General features: G+C 37.8%; 1 protein-coding gene across 4 annotated transcripts in view; it reads right to left on the reverse strand.

Annotated features, from left to right (window-relative positions):
* LOC119792287 (histone deacetylase 4-like) overlaps positions 1–25,696 on the reverse strand; it is a 91,994-nt gene extending 66,298 nt beyond the window's left edge. For 2 of the 4 annotated variants that reach the window (XM_038298869.1, XM_038298866.1), the window contains exons 1-2: positions 25,524–25,696; positions 15,199–15,545 (exon numbers count right to left, since the gene is read on the reverse strand). In XM_038298869.1, the coding sequence (XP_038154797.1) occupies positions 15,199–15,220 (22 nt within the window). In that variant the 5' untranslated portion in view covers positions 15,221–15,545; positions 25,524–25,696. Of the gene's footprint in view, positions 1–15,198; positions 15,546–25,330; positions 25,479–25,523 lie in introns of those variants that run through there. The other 2 variants (XM_038298867.1, XM_038298868.1) reach the window with 2 other exon arrangements.
* Positions 25,697–27,205: the final 1,509 nt, after the last annotated feature.

Raw genomic sequence — 27,205 nt, forward strand, 5'->3', positions numbered from 1 at the left:
GTTATTTTTAACAGCCTGCCTCCAGGCGTGTTTGCTTTGGTTGAAATTAAATGAAAGTTTATTCATTACGCCACCTCCCTGCCTCCTGCCTGTCAGCCAGCGTTTGGCTCCCCGTCCGACTCTGCCAGCGAAATGTGTTTGCCAGCGTAATTTGAGCACACGGGAGAAAAACAACAACAAAAAAACGTGGAAAATGTTTTCTTAGTTGAAAAAAGCAATCATATACGGTATATAAAAAAAAGAAGTGTGATATAAAATCTCATATTCTAAAGGCTAATTTTGATTGACTATAGATCTTATCGACTTTATGGAGGAAAATTGACCATCAATCAAACTTCCTGTAGCTTCCTTACGTTAAGCACCTAATTAGGCTTGTTTCCTGATCTGCAGAAGGCTTTTTATTATACCAATCAGCACCATAAGGTAAAAAGTGTTGACGACAATTATTTAAAAGCAGTGTTGAATGAAAATGACGGAGTTATTTTATTTCCCCATTGCCGACTGACAGCTATGTGACCACTGACCAGGGAAACCTCTCCTCCTCAGGGAAACTGCAATGTTTATTTTTACACACAAACATATAGAAACTGTTCAATAAACTAAAATACCATTATTCTACATTACTCTATATAAGCAACCAAGTGATTACTTTTTTTAACATCCTTATAAAAGAGGCAGCAGCAGAAATCACATGATCTGATATGGTTGTTATCTAATTTGACTGTTTTACATTATAGAGGTCATCCTTCCTTGAGTTTAAAAGTTCAAAACCATCAACATAAAGAAGCTTTTGGATAATGTTTTTTTTTTTTTTTTATCACGTTAAGCCTTAAAAATGATGGAGAACTGATTAACGGAGGACCAGTAGCTAGTGGGATTGCATACAAGACTAGATAAATTTTTTATTTTATTTTATTTATTTTTTTCCTACTTGCTTTGATTCTGCTTTATTTTCCTATATTTTAATCATGTAAAGCACTTTGCATTGTCTTTGTACTGTAATACAAATTGCCTGGCCTTGCCTTGCCTAGATTCATCCAGGCTACAAACAAAACCTTTCATTTTAAATATTAATGTAGAAAATGTAAAAAAAAAATAAAATCCATACTATAAATAAACAAAAAGGGGATTTTTGCTGTGAAAATAAATGAGGACGTCTACATTGTAATTCGCACTTTAAGTGCCACAAATCACACACAGGTGTGTCACATTATTAGAAGATCATGACTCAGCATTTTGACGTTTTGCACTCTGTTCATCTCAGACATTTGCTGCTACCGAGAGTCAACAGCATGATGAGACACAGAGTATAGCGACTCACTAGACCAGTAGGTAATATTTAAATATAATTTGAAATTAGCTATTTCACAGCATGGGAAAAGAGTCTACGATTGGTGGACATTCAGTCAAAAAAAGACTTCAAATGTCTTCACTGGACCAACGTAAGTTTAACTTTCAAGACCTGCAAGGATGAAAAACCTTTGCTCTTAAAGACAACCATAAAGACCAGACTGAAGTTCCAGCACGTGTGAAATAATGTTGAAAAGGACGAGTCTAGAGTTAAATTTTCCGTACAAAATAGATGACATGTCTAGCAGTACCCAAATACAGAGGGCCCCATGTTATGAAGGTGGAAGTTTCATGGTTTGGGGTCTTCTATTATAGAAACCATTGTGGATTTCCCTTTAAATAACAAGATTTCAATAAAACCACCAAGAATATACTGAGAACAGGGCTGCAACTAAGGATTATTTTACAAATAAATTCATTTGTTTATTATTTTTTGACTAATTGGGTAGCCAAAGGGACCTTTAAGAAGACTGTCTCTTTAATTAAACCAGGTGAAACTAAGGCCCAGGTCCATTTCTCTTTCTTGGCTCTGATATCACTCCAGTGAGTTCCCTCCAGTTCACTCAGTGAGGGCACTGCAAGTGAAGATTTTCTCCCGCACCACTAGTTGCAAAACAGCCCAATAGATGGCAGTAATACACTGCCTGTACACTTCAGTGACGTGTTTACCTACGTCATGTGTATTTTATTTTATTTTAAATGAGTGATCAATTGTAAAAAAAAATATACTTAGATTTGTGCGTACGCCATTTTTCTTTTCGCTGAATGAGTTCTGGGGAGCCACTTCGCTCCAAGTCGGCTCTTGACCACCCTCCGTCTGAAGAGATCATTTTAAGGGTTGAAGGGCACTTCCCCCTAGCTCTTAAGATTATTGGGACACACTACCATTACATATAAACGAGCAAATCCGAGTGCTAAGGCCCAAAACGGGGGCATTGATGGAAATGGGACAAGGCCCATACCTTTTCCACTTGATGGAGCATATTGACAGAAGAAACATATTTGAATACATATTTTTTTACAATTTTGGCATAATTACTGGTCTAAGTGGGCATCTATCAGCTAAAGGCTGCAGTTAACGATTAATCGATTACTAAATTAGTTGAAGATTATTTCAACAATCGATAAATAATAATTAATCCAATTAATTGTTTCATCCCTAACTGAGAATTAAGAAAATTAGATTTCTGGGTCTAGTCAAAGCCCAGATATTAATCATATAAAAGCTGAGTAATAGTGTAAGCTTTATCTAGAGTGTTATCTGACACTCTTAGATGGCTCCTGGAAGTTATTGACGTTGTACTAACTTTTCCACAGCTAAAAAAACAACTTTATTTTAAAACTTTTGTTCAATGGGCAAAAATATTAATTTTTTTCTTGTTTTTTTGTGTGTTTTGACCATCATCTGTTAGTCACCAAAAGAAAAAATCTATAGTTGATTTAAAGCAAGTAAATTGGATCCAATTAGATATTAATCCCTAATTCATATATGAGCCTTAAGGTGTTGTTGTGCATCTGTGCAGCTTCTCCAACACATAAATATGTAGCTGCCTTACATAAAGTGTCTAAACCCAGGAGGAAACTATTTAATCTTGGTTATCGCTCCAGTAAATCATTTGAACTCCTTGAAATATTTATTTTAGCAGATTGTATATTCCTGGCTGATTTGCGTTGTTGCTATATAAACCTAGAAACTGGTACTTGTAACCTAGATACGGCTGAGCCTTCGAGGAAAGGAGCACTGTGTCAAGTTCCCCAGTTTGGAGCCATAAACGCCACTCACGCCCACACAGGCCGAGCAAAATAAAGCAGTAAAACATCTAATCTGAACGCGGTTTATGTCCTGTTGCAGGTTGATAACGTTCTAGGAATGTGTTAATCTTTAATTTGTAAATTTTTTTTTAGTCTTTCTCCTCCCCCATCATGCAAAGATTTAAAGCTCTACCTTCCCATTCACAAATACGGTCCAAGGGAGCTACTTAGCGGCTACACGCGGGTGTCACACTGAGTGTCTGAGTCATATGCAGGCCCCGTTTGTACTCCAGCGGTACACCATGCAGCCTTTCCTGGAAAGCCAGCCTGCTTCTGAATAAAAACAAATCACTGGCAGCTAATAGCATCACCTTCCCTCTTTAGTGAGCTGCTCTGACACCTGAGGGCTGCTCTCTTTGAATCCTGATTTTCATTTTCATTCGCTTTTGCATGCATCATGTTCACAATCAAAACATGTGGCGGCGGAGCTTTTTCCTCCATGTTGTTCTGCCTTTACACCACCATGGCAGCATTTCCATCACATCTGTACTGTACCAATTCCCGACTTAGCAGTATCTGTGCTTCCGTCCTTTAATCTGCACACGTAGCAAAGGTTCCACAGATACTCCTTCCTTATGGAGATAAGTAAAAAAACAACTTATGCCAACAGGAACTAATAAAGCTTGAACTCCGGAGCGGTGAAGCTGGAAGGGAAGAAAGGTAACACCTACAGATATATCGAGCCGATTCGGAGTAAGAGACAATTAGAAGCCAAATAATCTGTTGAGTATAAATGAGACATAAACAAATCAATCATTACAAACAAAATACACTATAACTGTCTTCTACTATGATTTATTTTGCTCCTGTCTAAAAACGTGTGACCTCAGAGGCATAGCTGCATTTAGAAATATAAGTTCAGCCTGTATTACTCCAAACTACAGCTGCAACTAATGATTATTTTGCAAAGGTATTAATCTGTGGATTATTTTTTTTTGATTAAGTGATTAATAATCAGACTTTTTATTAAATTAAACCAGGTGAAACTAAAACGTTTCTAAATAGGGAGTTCTGGATAGAGCACATTGATAGACGAAATGTTTACCTTAAATGCTAAATATTCATATATTTTTACAATTTTGATATAATTACTGCTCTAAGTGGTTCGCTCTGTCACCTAAAGTTTTACATCCTTTATACTCCAGTTAACACTTAATCGATTCCTATATTGTTTGACAATTATTTCAATAATTGATTAATCACGATTAATCGGATTAATTGTTTCAGCCATACTTCAAACCAAACTTATCTAATAACTTGCCCGTCTTAATTCATAGTAACATTGGGTCGGCTGAATCCTAGGGCTGCATTCACAGATTTAGGATCTTCACATCATCCTTATACAGGCACTAGTCTGCTGGTTTGTAGCTTTCTTAACAGAGTAGAAAGAAAGACCGCAACGCTAGTCATGAGATGGGGATGAACACAAGTTAACGTTTGAGTTGGTTGCAACAGCAAAGGATGTAACTTAAGACAGTGCCTCCAACTAGCTTCTTTTGTCAGGAAGGGGACTGTGTGTGGACCTTTGATGCCACATTTATCTCCTCAAAGAATCATAAATAGGTCAAAACACCATTGGGAAATCCAGGAATCATTTAGTTCAAGAAGGGGATGGGTTCTCTGAAAGAGGTCTCCAACTGTGATAGGTTGAAAGGACTCTCATTGAAGAAAAAAAGCATAATTAACACATAATATAACTGTCTAAAAGCACATTCAGGTGCAAGGAAAACACGTCCTCCGGTTTATTGAATATGATCATATTAAGGGGAATAAGGAGGAAAATTGTAAGCCTAAAAATGCAATCCTAACTGTGAGGTACAGAAATGGCAGAATCATGCTGTGGGGATGTTTTGCATGTTGTGCAGGAGGAAATGGTGCGTTTCAAAATATGGAAGTTTCATGAAGAGAGAACTTCTAGAGACGCCAGGCGTGATTGCTGAAGCTGTGGATACATTCATGATAAATGCCTTTTTTCTGACAGGTTCATGCTCCAAAATTAGCTGTTAGTTTGCTGCAATTCATCTTCAGCATGAAGTTCAGCAAACATTGATATATTCTTAGCTTGTAAAGCAAATGTTGTAGGCTAATATGAACAACAACTCTATGGACACAGAGAAATCACTGCTGCACAAATACTACTTTCTTTTTTTTTTTTTTTTTGCAGAGAGGCCGGCAAAAAAGGTCTTATCGGCCTGACCCCGTTCGTTCCGAGAAATGGTAACGCAACAAAGCGTTTTGCATTTCCCTTTTCTGAGAAACAGATTTATGGTAAATGATATTTAATCTACAAATCCCAATGCCTTTGTAATAAAGAAAATGAGTAAGTCCAGGATAAAAAAAAAAAGTGCACTGTAGTAAGCTCATTTACAGATTACAGAAATGGCACATAAGCGGGCAAGCACGCTAAAAACATCCAGCAGCAATGCAGCTAAACGGGGGGAGGGATCAACAGACAAAAACACATACTGGAAAGGATTTAGGAGGGCTTGCCAGCGTTCCTACAGATTCTTTTATGCAGAAATTCCAGAGTTTTCCATAGTCAACTCTCTATAGTTCATGTACATTTGAAATAATACTGAATAAAATCAGTTCACCGTGTATTTATGAGAAAGATTACTAGTGCACCACAGGAAGGAAGGAAGGAGATGAAACATTAAACTATTGCGGGTTGGCTTGAAACATTGAACTAAGGAAGGAAGGAAGGAAGGAAGGAAGGAAGGAAGGAAGGAAGGAAGGAAGGAAGGAAGGAAGGAAGGAAGGAAGGAAGGAAGGAAGGAAGGAAGGAAGGAAGGAAGGAAGGAAGGAAGGAAGGAAGGAAGGAGATGAAACATTAAACTATTGCGGGTTGGCTTGAAACATTGAACTAAGGAAGGAAGGAAGGAAGGAAGGAAGGAAGGAAGGAAGGAAGGAAGGAAGGAAGGAAGGAAGGAAGGAAGGAAGGAAGGAAGGAAGGAAGGAAGGAAGGAAGGAAGGAAGGCAGAAAAGTAAGAAAGGAGGATAGAAAACATAGGAAGGAAGGAGGACTGAAAAGAAAGGAAGGGAGGAGGACAGAAAAGAAAGGAAGGAAGGAGGACTGAAAAGAAAGGAAGGGAGGAGGACAGAAAAGAAAGGAAGGAAGGAGGACAGAAAAGAAAGGAAGGGAGGAGGACAGAAAAGGAAGGAAGGAAGGAGGACAGAAAAGGAAGGAAGGAAGGAGGACAGAAAAGAAAGGAAGGGAGGAGGACAGAAAAGGAAGGAAGGAAGGAGGACAGAAAAAGGAAGGAAGGAAGGAGGACAGAAAAGGAAGGAGAGGACAGAAAAGGAAGGAAGGAAGGAGGACAGAAAGGAAGGAAGGAAGGAGGACAGAAAGGAAGGAAGGAAGGAAGGAAGGAAGGAAGGAAGGAAGGAAGGAAGGAAGGAAGGAAGGAAGGAAGGAAGGGACATAGAAAGAAGGAGGACTGAAAAGAAAGGAAGGCAGGAAGACAGAAAAGGAAGGAAGGACAGAAGGAAGGAACGAAGGAAGGAAGAAGGACAGAAAAGAAAGGAAGGAAGGAAGTAGGACAGAAAAGAAAGGAAGGAAGGAAGGAAGGAGAACAGAAAAGAAAGGAAGGAGGACCGAAAAGAAAGGAAGGAGGACAGAAAAAGAAAGGAAGGAAGGAGGACTGAAAAGGAAGGAAGGAAGGAAGGAAGGAAGGAAGGAAGGAAGGAAGGAAGGAAGGAAGGAAGGAAGGAAGGAAGGAAGGAAGGAAGGAAGGAAGGAAGGAAGGAAGGAAGGAAGGAAGGAAGGAAAAGGAAGAACACAATGATGACAGGAAAGAGTAAGAAAGGAAGCAAGTCAGATACAAGGAAGGACAAAGATCAAAGGAGATAGGACACAGAAGGGACAGAATGAAGGAAGCAAAAACAATGTGGTGGAAAAGGACAACAGGAAGAAATAAGGGGGGTTTACTATCAAGAAAAATAAGGAAGGAACACCAGAAAGTAAAGGAAGAAACATAGGGATGGAAGAAATAACAAAACATTCAGATAATAGTGAACAAAGGTTGGTAATAAAAATATTTTATATTTCAATATATTTTCCATATCTTATTTCAATACTTATCCTGACATGAAAACTACTGAAATCAAACTTCACCTCCTGGAACCCTGGATTGTGAAAGAACGTGACAATAAATCTGAAGCGTTTCTACAAACACGTCAAACGGCTCACCCTGCCATCTCTCCTGTCTCAAAACATCCCCAACCACCAAAAAGTAAGATATTGGACAAGTCTGACAAGCGCCTGGAGGTCACAGTGTTGCACATTTTTCTTTCTAAGGACGTCTCCTCGCTGCTTCTCTCTGTCTCCCTGTGTGTGCAACAACATCCAACAAGTGCGTCTCCAAGCTGTCACTCAAATGAGACAAGCAACACCTCAAAATCGACGCCCACACTCTGGCAGCTCTCTGAGGACCTGGATCGTCTCTTTTCCAAACGAGGCAGAGAGAAATATGAATCCCCCTCTTTCGGCCTCCGACAAAGGGATCATTTTTTTTTTAGTCGGAGGGGAGATAACTAAGGAGGCAGGTGGATCCTGGATGTTTGGGCTTTCAGCAGGAAGCAAACGGAGATAGGACGGAGTGGAGGGCAGCGTGGGAAATTAGAAAAGAGCTAAGTGTTCTGTTTTGACAGGGAGCTGGTTGGTTTATCTGTTCCATCAGCTGCTGCGGCTCCTGCCCAATGAGGAGCGAAGCTTCCTGACCCGTCTTCACAGCAGGACGCTGATTCAATTTCACTGTTTGTGTTCTTTTTACAGAATCATATAAAAGGAAGTGTTATTTCAGAACATTCTGGACAAAGAGCCAGCCCTGGAAGGCACCACAACCGAGTCAGTTTATTTCAAAAAGATGGTTTTTATCTCTCTCTTTTTCTTTTCTTACTTGGCAAAGCCCAAGGGTGTAACGTTATCTGTATTGCTAGAGATGTAGAAACCTGAGGCTTGCAAACTGTTAACATTGACATCAGTTTGACATGAGACTTTAATCAGGACTGCAAACAAGGTTCATCAGAGGGAGTTCAATTTCATTATTGAAAAAACATATAGTCTTAAGCTTCAATCAGGGAATAAACTAGGAGGCCTTACTCTCCTAAAGTGTTATATGTACTTTTTCAGCAAGGTCTATGGCAAATGTTAAATACATTTCACCAACAATGTCCAGACTTAAGTATTACTTCATTGATAGGACCTGTCAGACAACATGAAGTAGGCCAAAGGATCTAAAAACAGCTATATTTTGTGCCTCAATTTAAAAAATAAAGCAAAATATGAAAAAAAATAATTTTTAAATGAATGACTTACCTCCTTTGAATCAAAGAGAAAAGGCTACCTGGTATTATTTGATATTAGACCAATTGAGATTTTAGCTTTACTGTCTAAGACTAGATCAGATTCAAGATATAGTATTAGGGTTTACTGATGATACTGCCACCTGTGGTCAAACGCAGATCTGCAGCACTCTTCTACTCATTGTCGTAGCTCGGAAAATACGATAATTACCAAAGATTGGTTAAAGGTAAAGTGGAGGATTTTCAAAATAAAATAATTTTTTTTTAAAAAAGACAAGAAAAAGAAAAAGAAAAAAAAAAACACACGTGCAAAATCCTGTACTTCCTCCCGAGGGGAAACGTCTATTAAACGCGTGAGAGAGCGTTCACGAGCCCATTTCTCGGATTAAAAGTTGCTGTTTGCATCGCTCATACAAGCTTAATTCCAAAAAGAAGATTTTTACTGCAAGTAGAAATGGGGACGAGCACGTAGGACGGCCTTACGCAAACATATCACCAGAATGATAAGACAACTAGATGGATTTTGGTGATCCACCCGGAAAATTTATTTTTTTTAAATGCGTTTTCCACCATCCCCACAAGAACTACCAACACTTTATCTATTTGCTGCTGAATAATAAATGAATAACTTGAAGACAGACTGTATTCCATAATTAATAATAAATTTATATAATTTTTAGGGCTTAAAAAAGATAAATCAGATGAATCATAATTAATCAATTATTGAAATAATCATTAACTAATTTAGTAATTGATTAATCGTTAACTGTGTAGAGTCTCTAAAACATTAGAAACCCACCTAGAGCAGTAATTAAACAAAAATAGTATGAAAAACATATTAAAATATTTTGCATTTAAAAAAAATTTAAAAAACTTTCTCGTCTGTCAATATGCTCCATCCGGAACTCCTTAAGTGGAAAAAAGTATTTTCATCTGGTTCCTTTAAGGAATCATTTCCTAACCGAATTATTAATTGATTATTTGAAAAAATAATCAACAGATAAATCAATGCAAAATAATTGTTAGTTGCAGCCCTAATCATTTTAGCATTAGTATATTTCATAACTACATATTCATGTTATTCAGGCAATAGCTGAACCATTTTTTTTTTTTTATACTGGCAATCCAGTTTGTGATGGAACCAGATCAAAAAGTACCGACTCTAAATCCTGAGAATTAGAATGAAATTGCTTATTGAAACCTAAACGTAATTTATTGAGACTTTGTAGAAATGCTTTACAGTGTGGTCAAATTATCATTCTGTTGTTGTTGTTTTTTTTATCTTCAAAGCTGCTACCTTAAAAGGTTGTCGTTTAACCCATAATCTGAAACAGATAAATATGTCAAAACATAAAGGATGATCCAAGATGATGTGCTGGACATATTATAACAGACTAAATTGATTTCAACAGGGAAAACATACTACTTTTCAAGCTGACTAAATAATCCCCGCTTAGTTTTGTTTCCACTTCCACAGTGCTCCTACAAGAGGAATGATGCAACACTATTGTATTCTTGGTCCAGCAAAGCTTTTCTAAATTTACGTCACAGGAATTTCTAACATCAGCATCCTCGTACTCTGTCTTTGGTGTTGAATCTCCAGTAAACTGATTCATATTTATTTCAAAGTATTTTTAAAATAGAATTCAACTTTATTGTCATTACTTTGTCACAAGCACAAAGCAACGAAATTCTCTCTCTGGATTTACCGGTAACCCATCCCTTTGGGGAGCAGTGGGCTTTCAATGTGCAGCGCCCGGGGAGCAGTGCGGGTTTTAAAGGTACACTATGCAACCGGTGTTGATTTTCCAGCGAGGCTACCCCCAGAGGGCGAAAGTAAAAGTGCACTGTCGTAAATATGCTCAGCTGTTCTCCTGGTTTCTCCATCAAGCCAGGCGCGGTTGTTTTGAGCTTAGCAGCGAATGACTAACGCTGCGTTCACACTGGACGTAGCTGGCGCGACAGAAGCAGCGAGTTTACATGCAAAGTCAATGGTTGACGCGCGTCAAGGCGCAGCAAAAGGTCCAGCGGCGCGTTTTGAGCAGCAGGCGCAGCACGTCTGAGCAGCTGAAGCAGCGCATCGGGTGCGTTTAAAGCAGGGAGAGAGACACAGCGCTGATGATCACTCCTCTTAAACAGTTTATTGATGCCTAAATTAACTTAAAATGCAGAAATCTGCTAGCAGAATATGCAGTTTGGATTATTTAGATGAAAAACACCTACCAGCGGCCGCGGTGAACCGCTGCTGATGAAGGGATCCATACTCTCGGCGCATCCCTGGTATGTGGGGGTCTGAGCGGCTCCGACATAAAAAATATTGAAGGCAGGATAATAATCTGAATGAACTGACGGCACTGATTACGTTTTCAGGTGTATTTTCTCACTTAAACACATATTAAAACTACTTTATTCCCACTGATCACAGCAAATATAGCTGCAAGGCAGAGAAAGGATAGTGAAGCTCCGCCCAATACGCCTCAGACACACTTTTGCACCGCGCAGCCAGAGCAGCAACTGGTACAAGCAGCAAAAATTAAGCAGCAGACGTGCTTTTGCTGCGTGAACGTAGCATTACTGCACAAAGACTGCCACTGTGCTAGCAACGAGCATGCTTTTAACTGGGGGGGTGTAGCAGTTCTCGGCCGTAAAGCAAGACTGACTCTCACGAGACTTCTGAGCCTGTGGGTGCGGGTCGGTGCTCCTGCAATTGCAAGTGCAGTATTGCCCCCACAGACCACCAGGGCGGCCGAGAATACCTTTGTTCAACCTGAAATGACTCATTTAATCATCCATAACGTTATGGAACACAATAATTAACTGAAAAATGTTGCATAGTGTGCCTTTAAGGGTCTTGCTCAGCGACCCAGAGTGGCAGTCCCAGAACCAGAACCACTGGGATCCAAGCGCAATACCCTAACCACTAGTCCACAACTTCCCTGAAATCTAGCTTTAACATAAATTGTTCAGAAATGTCCAAAAACATTGAATTATTTGAAAATGTCATCACACTTGCAGTGTAGCATCAAGTATTTCATCATCCCAGGTTGTTGCAGGTTTTAGTTGAAGGCACCTTAAAAAATATACTCCTATACTGAGCTACTGGAGTAAGGAAGTGTCTGAGTAGAAGGAGAAGTGAGAAAACCAAACATCAAGCAATCTGGTTGGGATTTATACAGGTCAGCGGAGGCATCCGTTGAACCTCGGTGGTGTACTCACACGTGGTTGGAGGTAGTAGAACACAGAGGGCGCCTACTGAGCATCACATCCCTAAAGGGAGGCCCGATCGTTGCCTCAGCTGTGGTATTCACGCTGCACACACTCCCAGGTGTACAAAGTCAACACGCTCGACGCTGTCAGGTACCACAGCGACCGCGCGGCAGGCGAAGGCCTCTTCATCTGCCAGCTGGTCACCGAATAATTCATCAGCTTACTAAACACGAGCCAAAGCTCCTTAAAGTGAGGTGCCAGCGAGTAAAGAGGAGTCCCTCTTAATGAGGCGGATGCTGCGGACCTTCTATCACACTCTGCAGCTCATTCATATTGAATTGAGTCTATTAACGGCCATAAGACCAGATTAAAATGTTTTATTGCGTTTTAGTGAGCTGCGATCCGTCTCTGCTCGTAATCAAAATGTGGCATTCATCAACATGGCAGATGTGGCAGAAGATAGATTTCTCTTTATGCGGCTGCTCTGGGGGGCTAAACTCTCATTACTCTGAATATGACAGTAAAACGTTTCATCAGAAGCCCACAGAAAGTGTTAGAGGACCCCCTTCTTATCATGTTTTTGAGTGTGGAGAGGCATCTTTTTTTTTTCAAGATGTTTTTTGTCACTGTGTGGTTCGTTTTTTTCGACAGAACAGAACAAGTCTGGACAGTGAACAATTTGGCCTGCAGATAGATCTTCATTCCATTCAGGACTTGCAGAGGTCCAGGGTAAGGAACAGGACAGCTGAAATCTCTGCAGACCCAATGCATCCTGCATGCAAACTGATCAGACATTTGCTACAACAAGCTTTTTACAAAACAGCCACCATAGAGACTGTTTACACTGTCAAGCTGATAGAAACTTAAAAGTCACAGCCTTCAATTATTATGGCTAATGCCCATTTCTGTCCCGATGGGTAGGGTAGTCATCTTGGAATCAAACAGCTGGTTATACTCCTGCAGCAGTGTGTTGCAGTGAGCTTGACGCAGACATTTTTTATTTCTGCCCAGTATTGAAGTGTGGTCTGCGCTATACGCTGTGGGTCTAGATACGGCCGAGGCGGGGAGGAAGTGGGGGCGAGTTTGTCCGACAACGGAGGGACATGATGGCAAAAAAGAGCGGGGATCCAGGTGGAAAAAGGGTCCCAGCGTTCTCGCGCACCTATCTCTTCTAGCTGGTCCAACTTCACGAGTTGTTCTCCACAACTGCGGTCATAAAAACAAAACAAGCCGGCCTCCTGCCTGCGGTCACCTACATTTTGATAGAGGTGCAGCAGAGTGAGCGGAGGAGGCTGGGACGTCTTTTTGTTCACTGCGACACCTACGCAGACGACCTAGTTTTGAAGTATAAATCAGCCTTAAGGGTTTGATTTCAGCTTCATCCTACCACATGTCAACATGCCCATGGGAAATGAAGTTAACCCCAAGTTCCTGTTTCTAAATGCAAAAGGTTGAGAGCTCCTTGTGAATCGAAAGGTTCAATACATTTTTAGTATGTTTAGCAGTCTTTCATACAGCCACAGCTATAATAAAATTGTTTAAATAAAATTTTATTAATGTCTGCTAAAATGTAGCCTGACGTAGTCCTACTCAATTCTAGTCAGAATATGAGTCTGATACTGCTCCATAGAGCTGTGATTATGGGGCGTGTTTTGAACGAACCAGGAAAAAAAATGCCTCTGCACTCAATTGGATAGACCTACAACCAATAAGAGCAACGGAGTGCGTGATGTATGTTAAGCGACGCATAGTTGTTGTCAACAAAAATCAAAGCGTGCAGTTGCACGCCTAGAATAAGAAGATGAGCCTTGATCGCGTTTCTCTGTTCCACTTTTAGAATTAATTTGCTGTCGATATCTTCTAGAACAGACCTAATAGCAGAATCTACTCACCCCAACTCTCCAGCGGCAGCCATTGTTGTTGTCACCCAAGCGCGCTTTGGTCACGTGTTTGATTACGTTACTGTTGATCATCTGTCCATCATCGTTTAAAGCCTGCCCTGACAATTTGATTGGCCCGCCAGATATTGTGCGAGCATACTCGCGCTACTGTTGAGCAATGCCAGACCAACTTCCCGATCTCAAACGTTGTGGGCGGGACTAAGTTCGGAATGGCACCCAGGCTAGCTAAAATGGTCTAGTCAAAGGAAAGACTTGGATATGTCTTGATTTTTACATCAAATTGGGCTTCGGTGAAGCTATTATAGGAGTAATATTGGGAAAAAAGCTTTCTTTGCAGCAGGTCAGGTGGTTGAATGGTGATGGCAGGAAACATATAGCCTAAATAAAAGCTCAATATAACCCTCCCAAAAAATTATAAAAAAATTATAAATTAAGTTTAAGTGAAAATTCAATCTGAACCACCTGCAACATCCTTGTTCCGCGTCAGCCAATGAACTTAGAGGCTGTACCTTCTGCGCAGCCGATTATCTTGCAAGGTCCCCTTCATTTAGTTATAGCTTAGCTTCTCTCGCTTGCATGCAAGCAAACTTTCACCCACCTCATCACTTTCCTCATTCTCAGACAATTCTCATTCCCATTCACCCTTTGACTTATTCCACCACCAGTGTTCGGGCCCCGAGGGAAGACTACTCTGATACTTTTTTAGGTTACTCATTCAAGCAAATGTTAATTCGAAGCATCAAAGTCTTCTTCCAGCAGGGTTTATGTAGGAATGAACAACTCAAATTTAATGCTCTGTTAATGCTCTATTTTAATGCCACCAACAGGTACCTGTCGACAGGCTGCAGCTGTGTCCCGAATTCCTCGTTTTCCGACCATAGTTGGAATTTTGTTGAAATTTGCTTTCTTCCCCCCATTCTCTAGCTTTTTCTCCGACTCAAGCTTCTTTCCTGAACATACAGCTTTGCGATCAAGCGGAAGCAGTTCCACGCAAATATATCATGATATAATACGTCTGACGAAATTGTTTTTATAAAAAAAAATTTTTAATAAAGCATTTTAAATGCCACAATAAACACATTTAATGTTTAATTTTAATGCCAATTAAGGCCTTAATAAAAAAAAAAATAATAATTTAATGAATTTTAATGATTTTTAATGACCCATGGAAACCCTGTCCAGAGCCCGACTGCCAAATTGCTTATTTTATTTATGTCTTTAACAGCTTCCATCTCCTTGAGCCCCAGTCGGCCTCGGCAGATGGTGGCTCACACTGAGCCTGGTTCTGCTGGAGGTTTCTTCCTGTTAAAATTGAGTTTTTCCTGTCCACTGTCGCTACATGCATGCTCGCTGTGAGGAATTGCAGAGGGTCAATGAGTCGATGCAATCTGCTGGTTTTCCTTAGATAGACTCAGAGTTGTTTACAATTTTGCTAAATCCTGCATAAGTATGTACATGTTTAGTTGTTATGATATAAACATCAAAAAAAGGGAAACAATTATTCTGCATGTTTACTCTAGTGTTTTCACAAGAATTTAGACATAATATATCAAAACAATGTGCCTGATATAAAAAAACAAACAACAAATTCTTAAAAGCTCCCCAAACAAGAACAAATTCTTACCTTGGTGGCTGTTTGATGTCATCTCTGTCAGGTTAGTTTGGCCGCTCCCCGCACAGTCCAGCAAACTGAGCAGCTGGTTTGTTGTGTTTATGTGTGTACTGCAGAACAGATGTCAGTGTGTGAGTCTAATGAAAGTATTATTCACAGAGAGGCTGTTATCCTGCTAAAGTGAAGGACGTCTGGGAGTGTCCGTTTCAATGCGAGCTCGGGCACATCCAAACCCTCCGGACGGTCGAACAGGAAACTGGAAGCAGGCATCCAGCAGCAGCAGCAGCCAATCTCCATTAGCCTAATGATGTGGCTACTCCGCTTAAAGAGGCAGCTCACTGTTTCGACTCAGTTACAACCTAAGGGATGAGACAGAAAGCACAAAGTTGTTCCTGCTTCTTTAAAGGATTCAATGCAAAGAAAGTTTGCTTCCTAATTTAAAAAGAAGTCTGTCACAGAAAATTTTTTATTGTTTTCTCTATTTTTTTTTATTAATTTTGATGGGGAAAAAAAGGAATGCAAATTTCATTAAAGAAAGAGGAAGATAAAAGGCTTTCATGAGAATAAAATAGGGTTTTTGGGTGTCTAAAGGAGGATGAATAAAAACTTATGTAACTATTAACAAATAATTGTTTAATAAATAAATAATAATCATTAATAAATAATGTGTTTATCTCTTATGGGGATTGATTTTGTCTTGCTTGAAAAATGTTTGAAATATAAAAAAAAAATACATTAAAATAGAGATAATTCACCATGGAAAACAAAATGGCAAGAAAATAAAAAAATAAAAAGAATATCAATAAAAATAATACAAATAAATAAAGGTATAAAGTGGCAATTTTTCAACGAGGGATTGACAGCTTCAACTGTACGTCATACCTACACAAAAACATTTCGAGATAAATGATGGGGAGAAGCCAGAAATGTACCGTGTGAAACCAAGGATGCGTGTAAAGTTATAGAGAATCAGCTTTGCACCGACGTCCATGGAGTCGATTAAGCCTGATTGTGGGAGCTTTAGGTTCCTACTATTGCAGCCTATTTATTAGAAGGGAAAGAAATAACTAACTTATCACTAAGTGATGATTATTTGGTTTATTAGATTAAAATTGGTTCTAAATTATTTCTTTAGAATCAACCAGAACTACCTACTGTGAAGAACAGCTAACAGCACAAAATTCTTTACTCTTATTGTCCATCATTAGCTTAAGGCGGCATGTAAATTCTGACAGTCTGTCAGAGTGACGTACCCTTTCTTTTTAGGGATGCACGATATTATCTGCCTTTTATTGGTACCAGCGGATATCAGCTTTAAAACTAAACATTGGAAACCAGCATCCAGTATGTCTAAGAAAAAATATCAAGATCGCTTATCAACCAGTTGAGTAGTAAAATATTAACATATCTGATATCGGCCAATTTTCTATTGGCTTGCATTTCTAGTCTAAATGATGATTTAATAACAATACAAATATTTAAATTCTATTCTAAGTGTTCCACAAATGTTATCTTTTATTTTTTTTATTTACTCAGTTCCTGTTTAGGGACATTTTACAAATCTGTTTATTAATTCATAATGTGCGACAAAACCACCTTATTTGATCTGTTCAGTCAGTACAGCTGGTATATTAAAGCTGCAGTCTGTAACATTGAAGAGAGAGCAGACATCGACTGAAAATTTGAAGAACAACAGGTTTCACGCCACTCCCCCACCCTCTCTGCTTCACTCATGCCCCACCTCCAAGCTCCACCCCTCTCACAGCATCTGCGCGGCTACCGCATGCGACCAGTGTGTGTGAGCTGTGATTGACACTCCATCAGACGCTCCTCTGGCTGTGATTGGTTGTTTTGACTCGTCCCGAATTATTCTTTCCAGATTGAAATACAGGCATTATGCGGGACCAATTGAAGCAGTTTTTTTCACAGGTTACATATCACATGTACTGCTGTCTGGGCATAGGGACAGTTTTAGCCAATATGACAAAAAAGTGATTTTTAAAAACTCACAGACTTCAGCTTTAAAGCTACAGTGTGTAATTTTCAGCGACATCTAATGTCCAGACTGCAGACCGCAGCAAAATGAACATCTCCCCCCCACCGCTTCCCCCCCCCCAACAGTACGGCGAGCGTTACGGGATAAAATGTCTTCCACGACGTCCGCATCACCTACCTTCTCAAGTGATGAGGTTTGTTTACATAGATAATTTTACAGACAGTATTTCATTAGTCTGTGTAGGGTATATTGTTCAGTACCGTCTCAGTTCATCTCTCTCAACTTGCCGTAGTTACTTTCGAGCGTAATGGGCGATCTCGCAATCACTAGTTTGTTGGCTCTGCGCTGCCGTAGCGCAAAGATGTCTGCCTCCATGGCTGCGAGACCCGCTCCTATGTAATTATTATTATTATTTTTTTTTTTTTTTTTATTTTTTTTTTTTAACAGTGTTTTGTCTGGCAAGGTGGCAATAAGAATAATTGTCTTGATGCCAAAAGGAGCCCAACAGATTTTACTTTCACAAGTGTAGCGGTATGGCAATTGCCATACTGCTCCACTTGTTTCATGTATATAAATTGCTTTATTATAATTATGCAGGGAGTTTTACAGTTCATATGGACACTGCAATGTAAGTAGAGCAGAAAAACAGAAGAAGAAGAAGGAAAAAGAAAAAGAAAAAAACAGGACAAAAGATGAAAGAAAGAGGAGATAGGAAGGAGACAATGACAAAACATTTTCAGTCTGCTTCAACACCTGTAATGAGATGGAAAAAAAAAAAAAAAAAAAGAACTATTAAGAATTATAAATAACGAATTCTAAGGCAACGCAAATATTAAGGTTAAGAGGCAGAGCTCGTAGATGATAAATAACATAGTTGTGTATAATATATTACATTTCTGACTGTATATCCCTGTAATTATTACACACTGTAGCTTTAAATTACCAGAAATATAATAACTTTCTTCTCTGCTCCTAATATAGCATAATATGAAAGGTTTATGTTATGATAAGGCCCTCTTTATACAAGGGAATACTCAAGTTTTTAAGGAAATTGCAGCTTCTCAATGAATAGTTTGCCGATTGGCCGGATCAATCAACTCTAGATTAACTCTTTATATAACTTATATATAACTTGCATCCCTACTTTGTATTTAAAGTCGACAGACGCAACAAAAAAAAGTGAAAAACTCTCAAACCATGGTTGCAGAAATAAGGTAGCACCATTATTCTTAATTCAAGCTAGTTGGGTTTTGTTTTTAAATGTGTAAAACAGTTTTGTGCATGCTAAATGTCATGTACAGAGCTCCTACCAAAATTGTGTGATACGATCCAAACTGCATGATAAAAGAACATTTTAGGAATTGTTTCATAATAAACAATTGTACATTATACTTTGAGTATACCACTGCAAATAGGAGAGGCAGGCGTGCCCTAGAGGGAGCTGGGAGTGGATGTTTATTGCCTGGCAGAGGGTCTCCGAGGCTGTTCAAAACAGGATGGACGCACATGTGTGTGTGGCTTTGGGTGCATTAAAGGCTGGGGGTTGGTCTCAAGACGAGGCGGGGGCAGACAGTACAGCCGCAGGACAAATTGCCCCCACCCCCTGAAAAAAAAAAGTCGGTCACTGCACACAACATGCACACTTTCGCTTTGTGATGAAGGGGCTAAGCTTGGAAGGAGGGGGTGGATCCTCAATGTGTGTGTCACTGGGTTTTAGGGTGAAGCCTTGGTGCAACACCATTCGCGTGTGTACCTCATTTGTTTTGGGAGGGGGGTACTAACGTAAATGTCTGCGACCATTGTCCCCCAAGATGAGTTGGCTTGATGCAGGATGACAGAACTGGGGGGACGTGCCCTGCAGCCCAAAGTTAAAAAAAATACTGAAAAGAGCTGTTGTGGAAAAGACCACAGATAGAAATTTGTCTAAATGGTAAAAAAAATATTCTAATAGGGGATGTTTTGTTGATAAAAGATCAAAAAGCATCTGATATGTGCTTATCTTAGTCATCATTTTACAGCCATACACCCTATCGGTAAATAATGAGCTCAAATACTAATTATCTGATTGATGGAGATATGCAACTCTTTCTTTTTTAAATCGTAATCTTTGGACTAAATAATCACATTTTTTATTCTCCAAGTGTCTGTTGATGCTCTGCTTTTTTAAATTCAAAAGATATCAGTTTTATGATCTTCAAAAAATATTATAGATTAAAAGAAAAATACTGAAACCTAGAAAGCAACTGAGATTTTTATGATATTTTACTGCTAGAAACAACTGATTCTTTTCTAAAATCATCTACTGTGAAGCGACATGGTCAAAAAAAGTAGCTTGTTTTTCTTGGTTCTAAATCGCTTTAATAAGTTAAGTAGATAAATCATCAGAAGATGCTAAAATTGCTCTTATAGCTTAATTGAATCACTTAAAATGTATCTGCTTAAGTAGACTGCCTCAGAACTTTTAACATATTTATACAAAAAGTTCAATTCAGTTATATTTTTGTCTTTTGTTAATTAGCTTTTTGTCACTTTTTAATAATAAACCTTTCAACAGACAAAATCTCATCATAAAAATTCCTTCTAAAACATATAAACCTGAGAATTAGAAGTCAACCGATACAGTTTTTTTTATATCAAAATAACCAATTCCTGATATCTTCCGTCAATTATTGAAGCCCATATTTTTTTCCCCTTTCCACATTTAAATTATAACAAATCTAAATCCAATCTCAATAAATCTAAATCTTAACAGATAGATATTTATTAAGTGCACATTAGGTCATTTTCTTGCTATTATAAGGACGTTCATTAATCATGGAGATAAATGACTATAGAAATGTTTTAATCTTACATGTAATTAGACCTTTTTTACTAAATGTATCAAATATGAGTAATTTTAATTAAACCGTAATAGTGCGTTTGCTGACAGTAGACTGTACAAAGAATTTAGAAAATTGATGCAAATTATTTGACATTGAAGACTTTCTCTCGCCAGTTGCAAACAGTCTGACCACAAAATTTTGCACGCAGGCCCCAAAACAGTATTAAAAATCAATTCTGTTTTCATGTAGCGTTATCATATTTACTTATTCAGCTTCAAAGTATGCTCTTACTATTTAGCATTCAAGCTAACGCACTATCGCAACAATAAAAAAGCATCTCGTAAGATATTTAACAACATTTCTGGTGTTAATGTAGACTATTTGTATTACCCCGTTTACACTAGCCTTTTGAAACCGTGCATAGAACGGTCAGAGCACAGTAACTGAGATAACTGTTGAGTGTTAATGGAACGAAACTGAACTGGACTGCACCAGACCGTGCTAAATCTAGTACAAGTTCAACAGTAGGGCTCGGCAAGGTTCATCTGTGGCTTTGTTCTCTGATAACAAAGAGCAGACTGCATCATCTCTTATTTACAGTCAGCTGACTCATTTCGCAGGTTTCGCAAAGCAGCGTGATGAATCTCAACGTCTGTCGTAGCTTCCTGCGTCCGTAAATACAGATTAGACTGTTATTTTTCTCATCCACTTCCCAAAAGCCGACTCTGTCGGGTAAAAGATACCTTCGCCTGTCATTTCGCAAGGGACGAAATATCACTAATATAAACAAAAATTAAGTTTGTCAAAATTATGGCCGCTGCCATTTTTGTTTGCGCAATTCCCGCTTTGAGAGCTGTAGTGTCGTGGACCACCAATAGGAGGCGAGGAAGCGTGCTAGCGTGATCATGTTTGTAGGATCCAAGCTCAGTCCGAACTCGGCACGGATTAGTTTCAGAGTGCTAGTGTAAATGGGGCAAATGTATGGTTCTCACACCCCTCAAAGGTGGTATAGTCCTCATGCACCCCTTTTATTCTGAATATTTTCATTTTTTAATTGAGTGTTAGTTTTTAATGAAGACGGTATACTATTATTATTAGAACAATATAATGTTTCACCACATTTTGCTGTTTTTTTTAAGCACAACATTTTTTCATTTTTAAAACTAATGCATAATGGGTTAAATTGTTGCAAAGTGGTCATTTTGAAAACTTAATTTACAGTAAAAAGCATGATTTTCTTGTTCAAAATCTGGGTATTAACTAACAACCTTTATCAAAGCTAAAGTGTTGAACCCTGAAAAAGCTTTAGTTTTCTCTGTTTCTCAAAAACCCCTTCAACTTCAACCATTTAAGGATCCAAAACAAAGAACTCAGCTTTATAAATCAGTCATTTAGGATGGAGTATAAGGGCCAGGCTAGAGATTTGTTTTTATGTGAGAGTAAAGTCATAACATTATGAGAATAAAGTCGCAATATTATGAAAATAAATTGGTAAGATTATGAGTATAAAGTCGTACATTCACAGGAATAAAGTCATAAAATTACGAGACTTAAGTTGTAAACTTACCTGAATTAATACTCATACCACAATCCGTTTCAGAAAGAAAGCTTCGAGCTCTAACCAGCATGTGGCGGCCGACCAGCACTAAGAAACAGCAACCTGAGTCTATTTTGACATACTGGCCAGTTTGACGCTGCTGTGCTAAAAGATTTCCTTATTTGTCAAACCAAAGTGAAAGTATAACTTCACATGATGCCTGAAATTCCTCATTTTAGGGAAGAAAGTGCTTCTTGTAAGTTGTCATAAAATACAACTTTATTCTCGTAATATTAGGACTTTATTCTCATAATATTATGACTTTATTCTCGTAATGTTGTGACTTTATTATTGTAATTTTATGACTTTATTCTAAAAAACCTACAATTTTATTCCCAAAATTTTATGACTTAATTCCCCGTTGCGACTTTATTCTCGCAACGTTGCGACTTTATTCTCATAATATTACGACTTAATTCTCTTAATGTTGCAACTCTATTCTTGTAACTATGCCTTTATTCTCTTTATTTTTGACTTCAGTCTCATTGCAACTTTAGTCTCGTAATCTTGTGACTTTATTCTCGTGATATTATGACTATTCTCATAATGTTGCGACTTTATTGTCTTAATGTTGCGACTTTATTGTCTTAATGTTGCGACTTTATTCTCTTAATTTCACAACTTTTTTCTCCTAATGTTGCAACTTTTTTCTCTTAATGCTGCGACTTTATTCTTTTAATGTTATGACTTTATTCTCGTAATTTTATGACTTCAGTCTCATTGCAACATTATTCTCATAATTTTATGACTTTATGTTGCTGTGACTTTATTCTCGTAATATTACGACTTAATTCTCTTAATGTTGCAACTCTATTCTTGTAATTATGACTTTATTCTCGTAATTTTATTACTTCAGTCTCATTGCGACTTTATTCTCGTAATCTTGCAACTTTATTCTCAGAAAAATACAACTTTATTCTCTTAATATTGCAACTTTATTCTTGTAATTTTATGACTTCAGTCTCATTGCGACTTTATTCTCGTAATTTTATGGCTTTATTCTCGTTGTGACTCTATTCTCGTAATTATGACTTTATTCTCGTAATTTTATAAATTCAGTCTCATTGCAACTTTATTCTCATACTCTTGCGACCTTATTCTCATAATATTACGACTTTATTCCCTTAATGTTGCAACTTTATTCTTGTAATTGTATGACTTAATTCTCGTAATTTTATGACTTCAGTCTCATTGTGACTTTGTTCTCGTAATCTTGCAACTTTATTCTCAGAAAAATACAACTTTATTCTCTTAATATTGCAACTTTATTCTTGTAATTTTATGACTTCAGTCTCATTGCGACTTTATTCTCGTAATTTTATGGCTTTATTCTCGTTGTGACTCTATTCTCGTAATTATGACTTTATTCTCGTAATTTTATAAATTCAGTCTCATTGCAACTTTATTCTCATACTCTTGCGACCTTATTCTCATAATATTACGACTTTATTCCCTTAATGTTGCAACTTTATTCTTGTAATTTTATGACTTAATTCTCGTAATTTTATGACTTCAGTCTCATTGCGACTTTGTTCTCGTAATACTACGACTTTATTCTCTTAATACTGCAACTTTATTCTTGTAATTTTATGACTTCAGTCTCATTGCAACTTTATTCTCATACTCTTGCGACCTTATTCTCATAATATTACGACTTTATTCCCTTAATGTTGCAACTTTATTCTTGTAATTTTATGACTTAATTCTCGTAATTTTATGACTTCAGTCTCATTGCGACTTTGTTCTCGTAATCTTGCAACTTTATTCTCAGAAAAATACAACTTTATTCTCTTAATATTGCAACTTTATTCTTGTAATTTTATGACTTCAGTCTCATTGCGACTTTATTCTCGTAATTTTATGGCTTTATTCTCGTTGTGACTCTATTCTCGTAATTATGACTTTATTCTCGTAATTTTATAAATTCAGTCTCATTGCAACTTTATTCTCATACTCTTGCGACCTTATTCTCATAATATTACGACTTTATTCCCTTAATGTTGCAACTTTATTCTTGTAATTGTATGACTTAATTCTCGTAATTTTATGACTTCAGTCTCATTGTGACTTTGTTCTCGTAATCTTGCAACTTTATTCTCAGAAAAATACAACTTTATTCTCTTAATATTGCAACTTTATTCTTGTAATTTTATGACTTCAGTCTCATTGCGACTTTATTCTCGTAATTTTATGGCTTTATTCTCGTTGTGACTCTATTCTCGTAATTATGACTTTATTCTCGTAATTTTATAAATTCAGTCTCATTGCAACTTTATTCTCATACTCTTGCGACCTTATTCTCATAATATTACGACTTTATTCCCTTAATGTTGCAACTTTATTCTTGTAATTTTATGACTTAATTCTCGTAATTTTATGACTTCAGTCTCATTGCGACTTTGTTCTCGTAATACTACGACTTTATTCTCTTAATACTGCAACTTTATTCTTGTAATTTTATGACTTCAGTCTCATTGCAACTTTATTCTCATACTCTTACGACCTTATTCTCATAATATTACGACTTTATTCCCTTAATGTTGCAACTTTATTCTTGTAATTTTATGACTTAATTCTCGTAATTTTATGACTTCAGTCTCATTGCGACTTTGTTCTCGTAATCTTGCAACTTTATTCTCAGAAAAATACAACTTTATTCTCTTAATATTGCAACTTTATTCTTGTAATTTTATGACTTCAGTCTCATTGCGACTTTATTCTCGTAATTTTATGGCTTTATTCTCGTTGTGACTCTATTCTCGTAATTATGACTTTATTCTCGTAATTTTATAAATTCAGTCTCATTTCAACTTTATTCTCATACTCTTGCGACCTTATTCTCATAATATTACGACTTTATTCCCTTAATGTTGCAACTTTATTCTTGTAATTTTATGACTTAATTCTCGTAATTTTATGACTTCAGTCTCATTGCGACTTTGTTCTCGTAATACTACGACTTTATTCTCTTAATACTGCAACTTTGTTCTTGTAATTTTATGACTTCAGTCTCATTGCGACTTTATTCTTGTAATCTTGCGACTTTATTCTCGTAATATTACGACTTTATTCCCTTAATGTTGCAACTCTATTCTTGTAATTTAATGACTTCAGTTTCATTGAAACTTCATTCTCGTAATATATTACATCTTTATTCTTGAATGTAAAAGAATAAAATAAAAATTGGTGTCAGAATTGGCCATAGAAACATCCACATCGGTCGACCTACTGTAAATGACAGAGAGGGGGCTCTCAATACAACTCTGATACAAACAGACAAAAAGTGCACTTCTTTTTTTCAGTATTTGCTGAGACCTGAGCAAAACAACACTTTAAACCTACCCTACCATCTCCAACTCAGATGTTGCTTTAACTGCTTTAACAGCCCGTTCCCCCCATTCACAAAAAAAAAAAAAGAAAAAAAAAAAGATTGACGCATGCAGAGAATTACCACCGCCCATCCCGAACCATTCACACACTAATACCCGGGCCTGGGTCTTGGATTACCAAAATAATGCCAGCAGCCCGTTAGAAAAAAGTGGAGAAGTGTTTTCACTCCGCATTTTACGTTAAAGCCCAAGGCTCTGCCGTGATCTATAAATAGCGCAACAACAATCGGCATAATAAGCATCGCCCCTCACTTCCCGCCCGCAACAGCACAAACAAACCGTCCCCAAGAAAAAAAACCCGCACAGTTTTCACGATTTAAAAAGCTGAAATGACTCCTACCGCCTTCAAACACCCTCAGACCCACCGACGGCCGCTGATAAGGAGCGGTGGAAACCGAAACCGAAGCGGAGCGCTGTGGAAACTTGAGCCGGACATTGTTTTGATGAATCCCAGTGTGTGTGGATCGCATCCCTGGCGGAGAACCAATATATAAGCGGCGCACATTCATCCACAGAGCGCATAAACAGCTCACCTACACCGGCATGGAGGCGGCCAGGCGTCCCGACGTGCGTCCCGCTTGCTTTGCCTTTTATTTCTCTCCCATGTTAGAGACTCTGAGGGGGGGCGACGTAAGGGAAAAGAAAATTCATCTCCTGACAGATTCCGCCATACTGGATTTTTGTTACAGCCCCAGCGTCACATGGAGGAGCGCCCCTGCCTTTACCAGAGGCGGGGTCAGCCGGATGACAACGGGCCCATCTACCGCTGTCCAGACTGGGGACCTTTGACAAGATTTTATTATTTATTTCTTTATTTGACTGGAGTCAAATATCTACGGAAGAGGATTAGGGCCACTGAAAAAACAAAAAAACTTAATATTAATTTTAAATATTATTTCAGTTTAATATGAGAAAAAAAGCCAGAATTCTGACTTTAATCTCAGAATTCTGACTTTTTTTCTCAGAATTTTGAATGTAATCTCAGAATTCTGACTTTTTTCTCAATATTCTGACTTTGATCTCCAAGTTCTGACTTTATTCTCAGAATTCTGACTTTTTTCTCAGAATTCTGAATTTAATCTCAGACTTCTTACTTTTTTTTCTCAGAATTCTGAATGTAATCACAGAATTCTGACTTTTTTCTCAATATTCTGACTTTAATCTCTGAATTCTGACTTTATTCTCAGAATTCTGACTTTATTCTCAGAATTCTAACTTTAATCTCAGAAATCTGATTGAATTCTGACAGCTAACAAACCTGTTAGCATCAAGCCATAGTCATGTCTCTTTTAGAGACTAGCTCTCTTGTTTTAATCACCTTCTGCTCCTCCATTAATGAAATATCCAGAGACCCCTCGGTCACTAATTTCGTCATTTTTCACAAGTGTTACTGGCCTTCCCAAACAACTCACATCTTTGTCAGTAAAGCTGAGTGCTCCCACATCTCTTCCTTCATGGTGCCCATCTACATTAAGAAATTCTGAGATTAAAGTTAGAATTCTGAGATTAAAGTCAGAATTCTAAGATTACAGTCAGAGTTCTGAGAAAAAAGTAAAAATTTGAGATTAAAGTCAGAATTATGAGATTAAAGTCAGAATTCTGCGAAAAAAGAAAGAATTTTGAGATTAAAGTCAGAATTTTGAGATTAAAGTCAGAATTCTGAGAAAAAAGTAAGAATTCTGAGATTAAATTCAGAATTCTGAGAAAAATGTAAGATTAATGATATTATCTCTTGTTTTCATTGGACTAGCACAGGGTAATGGTTTTAAAGCTGTTCACACATCAAATCACTTCATTCCTACACTTTAAAGTAATGTTAGATTAAATACTAAAGCAACGTTTTTTAGTAAAGCACTGCTGACCCTCCCCAGCATGTTGCTGCATACTGCAGCTCAGCTACCTAAAAGCAGGGTACTGAATATTTTTGTTTTTCAATACTATAGAACATGGAAAATTGTGGTTTGGAATCCATCAGTCTCACTGAGATAACTACAAGGTTTTTAGGTCTCTAACATGAACAATGGCATCATTTTGATGATTTTTGTTTCAAATCTTTAACATTCAAGGCTATCGCCCTCATAGAGACCAATAGAAACTCTTTGTTTATAAAAAAAAAATCTTTAACCTTATTTGTGATACAAAATATCATTCAGGGAATTTGAGAAATGTCTGCTCACTGAAACGACTGGTTCTGTAAGAGAAAAATCTTTGTTCT

The sequence above is a fragment of the Cyprinodon tularosa genome, unplaced genomic scaffold (genome assembly GCF_016077235.1).
Source record: "Cyprinodon tularosa strain WSP-4 unplaced genomic scaffold, ASM1607723v1 ctg417, whole genome shotgun sequence".
In the NCBI taxonomy this organism is placed as follows: Eukaryota; Metazoa; Chordata; class Actinopteri; order Cyprinodontiformes; family Cyprinodontidae; genus Cyprinodon; species Cyprinodon tularosa.